At 30.6% G+C, this 13,153-nt stretch overlaps 1 protein-coding gene across 1 annotated transcript; it reads left to right on the top strand.

Moving 5' to 3' along the window:
- Nucleotides 1-1,520: 1,520 nt before the first annotated feature.
- On the top strand, nucleotides 1,521-4,134 carry LOC137824119 (uncharacterized). The gene is made up of 5 exons (XM_068629576.1): nucleotides 1,521-1,996; nucleotides 2,115-2,456; nucleotides 2,550-2,886; nucleotides 3,184-3,306; nucleotides 3,406-4,134. Exons 1-5 carry the CDS (start codon nucleotides 1,709-1,711, stop codon nucleotides 3,519-3,521), a joined length of 1,206 nt encoding a protein of 401 aa, XP_068485677.1. The 5' UTR covers nucleotides 1,521-1,708; the 3' UTR covers nucleotides 3,522-4,134.
- Nucleotides 4,135-13,153: the final 9,019 nt, after the last annotated feature.

The raw sequence follows: 13,153 nt of genomic DNA, 5'->3' as shown, positions 1-13,153 counted from the left end.
CCAACCCAAACTATCTATTTTTTTATTAAATTGAATAATAAGTTTCTTCAAAAGTAATCCCACCCAATTTTTTGATAAATCATCTTTTTAATTTTTTTATGTTTGAAATTAGGTGTTTATTTTCTTTAATTTATATTTCTTCTAGTTATAAAATAAAAGTATACGAGACAAAGTTTTAAAAAAATACAAAATTGTAGTTGATATATTTAAGAAATACACGGTAAAACATTAAATTAGTATTTTAAAAATTGGGTTAATTAAAGAGTTCTAATATTCTACTACTTTGATTTGAAATGATTAATAAAGTTGTAAAACAATAATAACTTTTATCTAGGTAAAGTTAAAACTTATTTTGACAATAGATAAGTATTTTGAATTATCTTCAAATCTATTAAGACACTATTGTTAAGGATTATTATTGTATGTGAAATATTGTTTGTTTTTGAAGATTGTTTTATTTAAATTATTTTTAATTTTTAATTTTAAATAATGTAAGATTATTAGAGCTATCGAAGCAAAATTCAAAATTGAAAATTAAGAAAAATGAAAGATTCATTGTTAGAACTTTTTTTTCCATTTCTACTCAAGGCAATACGTGAATGTTACAAACTCAAGTATAGAAAAAGTTTGAAGTTTTTTTTTTTTTTAATTTATGCGTCTCATCGTGATAAATTTAAGGTTTGAAACAATTTCGAGATAAATAAAAATTTCAAACTTTATGAATAATATTTTCATGTAAATATTATAAATAATCCCCAAGTACACCTCTGCTTAAATTTTAAAAAATATTGTACTTTACGACTTAGAAAGAAATAAAATTTATTTTATGTGATCTAAAAATAAAGACATCCGACTAAGATCGCAATAAATCAAAGTCATAAAAATCTAAGATAAATTTGTATACTTACATCTCTTAAATTATAGGATATTAATTTTGATATCTATATCTTTATTACTCCATCCAATTTTTTTCTTGATTTATGCAATGAAATAAATAACAGTACCGATACTATTCACTAGCACAATATCCCGCGTACTGTGGATATACAGATGAATCGTGACCGGCAACCGGCAACCGCAATATTAAACAAGTGAACAAATATTAAACCCAATGTGATTCAATTTTATGATATGTAAATAAAACTTGCTGTTTAAGTTGAACATTTAATTATATAGTTATTACTTTCAGTTGTAATCATATTTTAATTTTTTTATGATTTATTATATACGAAAACATGATTAATTTATTAAATTTGAATTAAAGATTTAATTATATAGTTATTGCCTTCAGTTGTAATGGTATTTAAATTTAAACTTTAGATATTTTATGATTTATTAAATATGAAAACCTGATTAATTTAATGAATGAAGAAGTTAGGGATATTGAAATTTGTCCCGCGTAAGCAAAAGGGGTGAAAGGATGTGAGTGGTGGCCGAACCGGCACAAAATGATTAGGGTATTTTGATTTGGAGATTTTTGCTTATTGGCGCGTGTGGGCACTCTCGATTCCCGCGTGAGCGAGGCAGCACCGCCCAACACAGTGTGTCTCTACAAATACACCCTATTCTCTCCTCTCTCATTCCCTCTTTCTCTTTCTCTATCTCACACTCTGCGCCTTTTAAAATCTTCTCGAATCACCAAAATCCCTTCACACTCCCTCTCCAACGCAGCACAACCTTCTTTTTCTCTCTCTTTCTCTATTCTCTCATGGCAGACAACCTAGACGACGGCGAGTTCTGGCTCCCTCCGCAGTTTCTCGCCGACGACGACGTCCCGGCCACGCCCCTTCAGGCAAAGCGTCAGCCTTTGCAGAACGACGCCCTTTTGTTCCCCTCTGAGTTCCCGTACGGGTTCCCTTCATCTGAACTTGCTTCTCCTGTCGATTCCACTGCCGGAGGCTCCAGCGAGACTGAGAGCGACGAGGAGGAGCAGCTCGTTGCTGAGTTGTCTCTCCGCGTAGCTCAGTCCTCCCTCCAAACCGATAACAAGTCTGTGGTATGAATCACGACAATAACACTTTTTGTCTTTTTTTCCTTGCCGAATTTAGTGTTATTTCGGACTTTTTCTTAGTTATTGTTGAGTGTTTAATGATTCTTCTGTGGTTTTATTGCAGGGTCGGCTTTTGTCTGGTTCACCACAATCAACACTCTGTGCTTTTGAAAATGGGTGTGGTTGTGGCAAAGGGTCAAGTCAGGGTAGTCCTGATGGTGTTTGTAAGATGTCTTCTGCGAAAACCACTTGGGATCTGCTGCATGCGGCTGCAGGGGAAGTGGAGAGGATGAGGTTGACTCAAGAGGGTTATTCTTTCAACCAACACAATGGACACATGGTTCCCCCAAGGAAACCCTCTCCTGTCACCACCCTTCCATCCAAAATCACCACCACAACCAGCCCTGATGTCGGATTCTACTCCCAGCAACCACTCTCTCATCACCAGCAGTTGCAAATAGCACATGTAAGCAACTAAATCTCACAAGGACATCATACTTTTTAATTTGCTAATTAACCCTTTTGTCGTGACTCTGATTTGTTTTTTTTCTTTGGGTAGTTTCAATTGCTGAGGCAGCAACAGCTGGAAAAGCAGCAGAACTCGGTGTGGAATGTGCAGAAGCAATGTGGCGGGGTTTACTCCCAGAGGCAACAACACCAGGTGGTTGCCACTAGAGGGAGGGGTAACGATGTTAATGGGAGGAACGCCAGGCCTTTGGGTTTGTCTGCGTCTGCATGGCCTTCCCTGCAACATGCCAAGCCACAAAATCAGCACTATGGCTCTGGCATGCGAGCTGTCTTTCTTGGAAACCCTACTGGTAGAAGGGAATGTGCTGGCACTGGGGTGTTTCTCCCTCGGCGAGTGGATAGTCCTGCTGAACCACGAAAGAAGCCAGGTGAGATTTAAGGCTCCTAGGTTTTGTTTCATTTAAAACTTTCGTGTGGCCGTTGCATCATTTACTGGGGGTAGCTTAAGAGGTTTATTGGTTGTTGAAATTTGTAATTAATGCATGCTGCTGTGTTGTGTTTACTTTTTGGTGAACTGTAAGTTTTTTCTGCTATGATTAATAAATCTGCAATTTTAATTGTGAGCATGTAAACTGATTCTTGTCCTAGTCAAGTCTAAAGTGATTTGCATTGAAGTAAATGTCTATGTGATTTTTGACCTAATTACTGAATGTTTGTTTTTTCAGCGTGTTCAACCGTGCTGGTTCCAGCCAGAGTGGCGCAGGCCTTAAATCTGAATCTCGATGAAATGGTGAGGGGCCAGCCTCAACAAGTGCAACGATTTAATGCTGGCTCTAACTTAGAAAATGGTATAGTTTTGAAACCATTTGAAATATGTTTTGGTTTTTTAATTAAAATTAACATGGTTGGATTATTGAGGTGTTTTTTTTGACTTTTGGGGTATTCAGGTGCAGCTGTTTCCAGGCTGAAGAGTAATTATGTCCTTTCTCAACAGAAACGCAACCTCAAGTCTCAGCCAGCAGTATACCATGAGTTCAGGCTGCCACAGGAGTGGACATATTGATATTGATTAATCTTTTGCTTGTTGGGGAGCGGGATATTTTGTTCTTTTGGTTTGTTGGGGGTGATGGTGATTTAGGAAACGGGGTAGGGGTGTAGGAATGAAAAATGTAGTAGTCTTCTACAGGAATAGGTTTATAGAAGAAGAAATAGGTTTTTGTGGGAAAATCGGGGAAAGAAGAAGTTAAATGTAAAAGCAAAGCTTTGTTTGGAAAATAGTAGACGGGTTTTATTTATTTGTTGTTTTGGCTTGGTCATAGTTGTAGAGGGTTGATAATAATATTAGGGAGCCTCTGGAAAAAGCTAGCAATGCTGCAGCAGTGCTGAAGGATGCAGTGATATCAGTTACTTTTGTTCTTTTTGATGGGCTTCGAAAGTCACAAGGCAAAGACAAAAACGGTGGATGGGTCAAATTTTACCCTTTTTTTATTTGGTGCTTTAGGGTAATAAACAAAGCAATTTGGAAGGGCTGGACCATATTTCCAGAGGGATTACGGCTCCTTCCAATAGTTGATTCACAGTGGAATCATTTTGGGGAATACTTGTCAGTAACATCTGATTCCAACCTGTCCACCGCATTACTTTACTATAAATAATAATGGAAGGAATTTTCATTATCTCCCTCTGATTTGTTGAAAATGATGTTTACCTTTCATTTAGCCCCCCTCCAATGACTAGTTCTCTCTGTTCATTACAATGTTAGTAAAACTTCAAGTTTAAGCACTTGTGACAAAACAGTTTTGGTGAACGTAATTATTGACAGCTTGTGTACTGTAGTGAATTGCGTAAGGGTTCCTTGTAAGATGTATAATCTCAGTGAAGGCCTGGTTGCTTTTCCAGTACAAATTAAAAGTAGCTTTCACTTTGTCCAAGGAGTGGTTGCAGCTGGATATGTGTAAAATTTAATAAATTTGGCGAACCACTTGGGGACTCATAATATAAAATAAATGTTGAAGTAGGAAAAGGTTGTGAGAACGTTTGTGATGGGGTCCAAGATGAGTTACACACACTACATGCGTTTCATTACATGGTTTTGAAGATTAGGTGATTGCTTGGGAGGGAAGCTTCGGTGAATGCAACTGGGTTGGGCCATGTGCGTAGCTTTAACACGTGTAAGGTAGAAGGTTTTGCTTTAGGAATGCTCACAAATCGTTTTCGTATGGTGCTTTCTTTAATGGCTATAAAATCAATGTCTAGTCTCTATCTTGGAACTCGCAAATGTGGGGGTGGCTGGTGCCTGCTTCTTAATACTTTTGAGGAAACGTAGCCATCTATTATGGGGCGTTGTTCTCACAAATGCATGGCCAACCCAACTCTACACTGGTTAGAAAGGGAAGGTGGTGTGAAGTGGTCATTGCAATTGCAAATGTTGCAAGACAAAGAACGCAACATTAACACCATACCATAACACCAAAACGTGCTTGCTTTGCCTCCTTTATTCGTGCCACCAAGTTTTCCTTTTTCCCTTTTTTCTTTATCCTCTTTTGGTGCACTGGATCTACGTTCGCTAGCCTCCGTTGGAATGCTCAGTTTTATCTCTAGGATTTGCAAAATCTTTCGTGTCAACACTGTGGAATTGCGGGTTCAACATCCCTCCTATACTTTACTCTTACACTTTTCTTCATTATAAAATTCATATTACAACAATACACAACTTAACCTTAGATATCTATGTTTATTTTTAAATTCCTATACATTTCTTCTGTTTTATTATTGCATGCCGAGCGTGCTTGGAATTCTATTTCCAAGTATTACTCAACATAGTTGAATAATATTTTGATGGATTTTGACATTTTCATTTGTTGTTATCTCTTGTTTTCATCTTAACGATAAAAATGAAGATATGAACATTGAAATTAAGCGCAATGAACTAAAAATGAAATACCCAATTCAATAAAACTTGAAAGTACGTGGTGCGGTGAGATGAAAAGCAAATAAAACATAAGAAAAGAACTAATCACTGAAAGACAAAATTTCACATCAGTCGAAAAACTGAATAAAATATTAAAATTACAAAAAATGGGTTGCAAAATGACAACAATAATAAGAATACATTTATATTTTTTTTCTCGAAGTCAATGTCACCGAAGAGGAGTAGGGCATCCTAATTGTTTATAAAAGTATATATAGAGCTCCCACTACCTTGTAAAATTGTGTTATAGGTTATATGGAATCAACTTTTGTCTTAATTATCAAAGTTTGTGATGGAAGGATTCTATCTTACAAATCAAACACATTAATAGTAGCACTTCAGTATTCAACTTAATAACTAAGAATTAAGATGTTTAGTTCAACATTTTTTTGGCTTGAAAGCAATATTAGCTTAAAAACTCTTTCCAAACGAAATTCGTTTTTATTTGTTACACATTGATTAGTTTACAATTAGAAGAAGAAAACAAATAATGTGTGCAGTTAATTCTTAAATACTTATGTTTTATAAGCTACTTTTAATTATTTTCTTTTCGAAAATAAACTAATGTGTTTAACGCAATTTATCATTTCTAACAAAAACATTTTTAAAGATCATAAATCCCGGGATAATGTATTAGAATGAATAAGGTTTTCATAAGACAATAATATTTTCAAATTTTGATATGAAGTCAGGTTTGTAGCAAAATTTCGATACTATAAAAAGTTAGATATGAATCTGCATTGTAGTACTTTTTAGATACACGAACTTTCTTTTATAATATATTTAGATATTATATTAATTTTATCAGAAGGAATAAATTAGTACATTGAACATTTAACTAAAATAATAGAAGAAAGTTGATAGCTGATTATTGAAAGTAATACTAATATTTTTAAACTAAAGTTAAGCTTTTAGATTTGGAAATATATCATGAAACAATAACTCCTATAAGAGGTCTTTACACAGCACAAATTTTTTGAAATGAAGTTAAATAAAAAAAATAATTACAAATATTTTTATGATGCTATAATTATATACCAGATTTTATTCAAAAAAATTAGAGCTATATGTACCCTCCTATAGAAAATATTAAGATTTTTTTTCTTCCATAAAATATAAAAAAGACTCAAATATTGGTTGAAATTAAACAAATTATAAAAAAAGTTGTCATGCTTAATACCAAATCCTGAATCATCATCACTACACATTAGTTCAACATATTCTTTGAAACGTTAAGATATAGAAATGTCGTCAAATCCTAGTAACTATTTGCAAAGAATGAAAGGTTATTGCTATTGGAAGTATCACTAATAAAAATATATTACGTGACAAACTCATTTTCAAATTTTAAAGAGTGTTTTAAAATATGAAGTTGTAATTTATTCAATACCTTTTAAAAAAACCAAATTTAATTAAAAGAAAAACCAAGTAACAACAAGAAACCTTCAAATATTTAATGTTATTGTATGACTATATATACGTCAAAGTTTCCTAATTGGAACACCAATTTTCATGTCCGATATCTTTTTTGAAGAATCCAAGTCTTTCAAAAATTTCCACAAGTTATTCTTGCTTCTCAGAGTTCTATATATTGCATTTTTTTTTGTAACTTCTCTGCAAAGCTTTAACTTTACATAAGTTTAATTTTACATCTCATCATTTTATCTAAATATCATTATCTACACCACTTATATTTTAAATATTTATAAAATATTTTTCCATTATTTAAAAATTACACATGATTTCACTCTGTTGTTACGTATATAGTTAGCGAAATTGCATTTAACGATTGTGAGATTATGTTAAATGACACCGTAGGATGGAGGGGTATTTTTTTTACTTTTTAAAGTTTAATTACAAGAATAAAAAATAATTATTGATATTAACATATTGAATGATATTATACCACGGATGTTTAAAAAAATTATTCGTATGAGGGTATCAAGATTTCTAACTTATAATTAAGTTCAAAGTGAATACTCAATCGTTCCAAAGCAACATCTTCATCCTAATTATATAACCACTAATTATACATAACCGATGTAAGAACTAAATTTTATAAATTTAGAAAGAAGAGTTTAAAATAAATGTAGAACGAATATTATTTTAAAAAGTTATAAATAAAAACAAAATAATTTATTCTTTATCTCCTAAAAACATTCAATTATTCAAAAAAAAAATTCTTTAACTTCTGTCTAATATTTCACCTCTATTTGATCAGATTTTTCATTAGATTATTTTTTTATAAAGTATTTAATTTGTGTCTTTGATTTTGCATGCATTAGGTAGGAATGATAACACAATTAAATCTAATAGAAAAAATGATTTTCTCTTTATTTAGGTATGTATAATGCATTTGGTTCTTGAATCAAACTTCTAGGAAGTAAGTTTGGTTTTAATTATTCTTTATCTTGAGAGTTTTTAACTACATAAGATTTTGAGATAAAGAAAGTTAAATGAAACTTCGAATTGAGATTTATGTGAAATGTTGAAAATCCTTGATTAGATGCTTTAGAGTAATTTGGTGACATTGCATTAAAATTATTGGAAGTCTTTTTACGATGCTGGTTTTTTTAATGGATATACATTATATATATAAATCCTTGAGTTTTATGTTTTTATTAAACTGTGAAAGTGGTAATTGTAATACTAGATTTCTCTTAATGATGTTGATTTGTATGAGATGATATAAATTATGAGTAACTTGACTTTATATAAGTTCTTTAATATTGTAGTTACAATTGTTTGAATGAATGATTATCCTATTATAAAAAAACTAATTGTTTGAAGTCAATTAAATTGAGACATGAATATATTTATTTGTATTAAGGAAAAAATGTTTCAAAGTAAAAGGAAAATTTATTTTAGTTCAATTAAACTTAGTTTGTTTAATCAAATAATTTGCTCAAGTTACCCTATGACTATTTTAAATGAGGATCAAACAATGATATTTAATGACATGGTACAGCATCATCACCTAAACATCCATCTTGGCACTCACAATGTAGTTCCTTGCTCAAACCATATTTAGGAAGAAAAAAGCTGACAAATTTTTCTCTTCTTTATGAGATTGGATTCTCAAACACTTTTTTGGATGCTAAAGCAAGGAAGAACGTGTGTGTGAGTTTTGAGTTACTTGAGTTAGATGAGAAATGACAAATATATAAGATATTAAGTTAACAGCCAAAAATGTATGTAATGCAAAATATTTTATTTTTAGTTAATACTATTATTTATGCTTATGTGTATTATTAATTACAATTATTACATATGTTATCATAATTATTATTAATGTTATAAGTAAACTTCAGTAGATGAGATTCGAAGCTAAGTCCCTTCAGGGATCAAATAAGTTTTAACTATTATACCAGACAAGTTCTTTTGTCATATTATGATTTTTATTTTAGGGGTCCAAATAGCAAAGATAAACTAGAATAAAGTGTTTTTAGCATAATAGGGGGTATAATTAGTTTTTTAGTTTGTTCCTAGCCCTTTAGGAAGAGATTTTGACCTATTTTCTAAAGGACAAGCTTAGAGTGTAGGTTTGACTTAGTCAAACCCTAAGACTGCCCCTTTTTTAGCGTTTCCCATCCTACCCTTCATGTTTGTTCTCCAAGGCTCCTTCACCTATAAATAGAAGGCCTACCTCATTATATTTGACAAGTTGAATTTGAATGAAGTAAAGAAACTCTGCACAAATTGTGTGAGCTCTTAGTGAGACTTATGTCCTCTTAGGTTTGAGGTCTTATCTTGAGTGATTTGAGAAGTTCTCAAGTGGCGGCCAACACACTCATCTTGAAGCATATCACCCTCCAAGTGGCGTGACATTTCTCACCCACCACCATAAGTTTTCTCATTCCATTTTCCTTCCATTTCTCCATTCCATTTATGTTCTTATCTCTTTTTCTCTTAATTGTTATTCTTGGGTTTCACTCATAATCACTAAGACTGCCCCTTTTTTAGCGTTTCCCATCCTACCCTTCATGTTTGTTCTCCAAGGCTCCTTCACCTATAAATAGAAGGCCTACCTCATTATATTTGACAAGTTGAATTTGAATGAAGTAAAGAAACTCTGCACAAATTGTGTGAGCTCTTAGTGAGACTTATGTCCTCTTAGGTTTGAGGTCTTATCTTGAGTGATTTGAGAAGTTCTCAAGTGGCGGCCAACACACTCATCTTGAAGCATATCACCCTCCAAGTGGCGTGACATTTCTCACCCACCACCATAAGTTTTCTCATTCCATTTTCCTTCCATTTCTCCATTCCATTTATGTTCTTATCTCTTTTTCTCTTAATTGTTATTCTTGGGTTTCACTCATAATCATGAGTATGGTGCATCATTTGGGAGGCCATGACCACCATTGATGTTTACCTTATGCCCATTTCAATTCCGCAATTATATCTCCTCCTCATTATATCTTGTTTTTCATCTTTGCCTATGTGAAGTGAACCTTCACACTTATTTAACCACTTGGTTAAGTTCGTGTCCAGTGGGAATCTTCCTTAGGTCCTCACCCTTAATTGTTAAAATCTCAATATTAAGTAAAAGTGTCACCATAAATTAAAGCATCTAAAAATCAACTCACATCAAGGGATCTCTCTCACCTGCAATCTCATCTGCTCCCGTGTAAAATACATTATCATCACAAATAAAGAAAACAAAACACAACAAATAACAAGGTAAACTAGCTATAAAAGAAAAATTATACATAATTTCAATTTCATTTAACAAACATAAAGTCATCAACTCTAATACATTTTCACAAAATCATAAAGTGTCTATCATAATTCATTATTCACATTACTCATGTTAGACTTCTCTTGACCCACATACTTAGACACTTGACTCTACTTTTAAAAGATTCGTGTATTGACTTAGACTCAGAAATCTACACCTATCATACTACCTCACTTTGAATCCACACAATTATGCGAATAAGTAATCTTAATATCATATCTACTAGTATGATATGGTTAGTTCATATGATCTGAAATTTACATATCGCAATATTCAAATTCACACCATTAAATCATACCAAAAATTAAAATTTCAAAATATACAAAAATCTATCCAAGTAATCACATAATATCTCATTAAAGATTTTTCAATTAATATATATATATATATATATATATATAATAAAATAAAATTTTACATACAATAAAATTATAAGTAATAAAACATGAATAATCTAACCTTTTAAAAGAAAAACTAAAAATGCTAATTTTCAGGCTTTTTAGGCTAGTTTGAGAAAAATCAAGCGAGAATAGGCTCACTTGTATCATAATTATTTTTTAATCTTTGTGAAAATTATATGACTGTGAAAATGTAATACCTTATTCCTTTGTCGAAAGTATATATTAATATATTTTTTTTTACTTTTGAAAAGACAATGTTTATTTGAATGTACGAAGAAAATGAAAAAATAATTAAGTATACAACAAAATTCATGATAATTTACCTTTATTAGTTGTGTGATAAGTGTGATGAACAAAAAAGTTGATAAGAAAAAAAATATAAATTCTCATGTTTATTTCTAATATATTTTTTCTAATATAAATATCTGCGGACATATATTATTTTTAAAAGAACACAACAAAGTATATATTCACTATGTTTTATAACAATTTCAGGTAGTCTAAATATATGTAAATATAAGACCATAACTGTATATGCATGAGTAGTATAGTCATAAAACTAATTATGTAGCGTTATTAGCGAGAAGGAATGTTTAAGGTGACGGAAAAATATAGATGTATGAACCAATTTTGATGGTGTGAATGTAAAGAGATGCATATTAGAAAGTGATTTGATGAATACTTTACTCAGATAATATAAGAAAAGAAAAGAAAAGATTAAGAAGATGCATTATACAGTTTTATTTTATCAAAAATAAAAATTAATAAATATAGAACAAACAGAAACATAAATTATCTCAAAACCACGTTAAACTCAATAAAAACTTGACCAAATCCTACTAATTAGTAGTTGAGCAATTGAGCAATGCATTAGACAGTAATTTGATAATTTGATGTATAGGATCCAATGGGTATTTGATGTGGTATCTATCACTTCCCCATTATATAATTGCATATGCTTTCCCAATATGAAGGGTACCAAAAAGCATAGCCTAAAGCTTTGTCCAAGACATGAAGATATTAGATATGCAGAGTGTGTATAGAAAGTTGTAATATGAGTTGAAAGAAACGATAATGTTACATTGACATGTTAAGGTTTCAGAGAAATGTGGACCCTTTAAATCACATCATGTTTCATTATTTCAGAAACTCACGAGACCCAACAAGCAACAATTTATACACAATATCAGCAATTTTTTCCCACCTACTACTATTGTGACAAAATCTTTTTTCCAAATTATAATACTATTTATTTAAATAGCATTTTTATGTTATATTTTTTTGGCTTTTAGAGTCCAAAAACTAATTGGAATTGACTTTACTTCATACCGAATTATAGTCCCAATTTGTATTTTTTTTTAAATTGAAATTGAAGAAAGATTTCAAATTTTAAAATTATTTATTTGATACATTTTGTATGCATTATAAAGCTATATTAATTAATATTGGTTAAATAATTAATAGATTATTTTGTTGTTAATAAATTTATGTTTTTTAAAATGTTTCGCTTAATGTCAATGAAAAAAACTATCAATGAAAAATGCTATTTGATTAAATACATAGGTGAAATCGACATTTTTTTGGCACTAACATGGAAAAAAAATTCAAAGTCTGTTCCATTGAATTTTTATGATTTCTAACATATGACGTTAACTTTTTCTTTCTAAATACTCATTCCCTGCAATGCTCAATAACTCTCTTGCTTTGGTCTATAAAGTAGAATTGCTTATGATTTCTAACGTTTATAAATTGATTTTAAATAAATTGATTTTTATATTAATCATAAGAGATTTTTGAAGTAAAGTGATATATTGTTTATGCTGTATTCTAAAGTTAATTAATAAAAAAATCCAGTATAAATTTTTAATCAAATGTATAATTTACGGATTTCTAAATTAAGATTAGTTTTAAATCCAAAATTGTGTTATCTATTATTTCAACGCGATTCAGAGTTGGATCTCTAGACTTTTTTTTTAATGTTTTAACTCTTAGTTGGATGGATATTCCCCATTTTTTTTATAAAGTTAAAAATGAAGTGATTTTGAAAAAAAGATAAAAAAAATAAGTGTTTCTTACAAAAATATAAATTAGTACGTTTGATACAATTATAAAAAAAATAATTTTTATTAAAAAATCATTATGCATTTTTAAAACAACTTTCGCATCACTTGTTTTGTTAAGTTACTGATAAATTATTTTCAGATCATTGTTATTTTTTTTACTTTTTAAAAAAAGTTGTAACAAACATCTAAAAATGCATAAAAAGTATTTTTTTGTGAATTTTTTTTAACAAACATTAAGAAATATATAATAAATATTTCTTTTAAAAAAATGATCCTTTCTAAAAAAGAAACTTACTCATTGTTAGAATTAACACATAAAATATTGGTGGTTTGGATATTTAATGTTTTGTTTTGAAGATTGTGTGTTGTGATAAAGAAGAAGAGTCTTTATATTATATATAGTATCCAGTGTGTAGTTTGGAGTAATATTAAGATGTTGAAGGTATTGAAAACATCATTATCTAACCTAAGTGGTGATAGAAAGAGAAGACAGTATATACTAAAAAAGGAAGGAAGAAGTGG

This window comes from Phaseolus vulgaris, chromosome 8 (assembly GCF_000499845.2).
Source record: "Phaseolus vulgaris cultivar G19833 chromosome 8, P. vulgaris v2.0, whole genome shotgun sequence".
In the NCBI taxonomy this organism is placed as follows: domain Eukaryota; kingdom Viridiplantae; phylum Streptophyta; class Magnoliopsida; order Fabales; family Fabaceae; genus Phaseolus; species Phaseolus vulgaris.
Note: the sequence above shows the minus strand (reverse complement) of the source record. Positions and strands in the feature narration are given on the sequence as shown.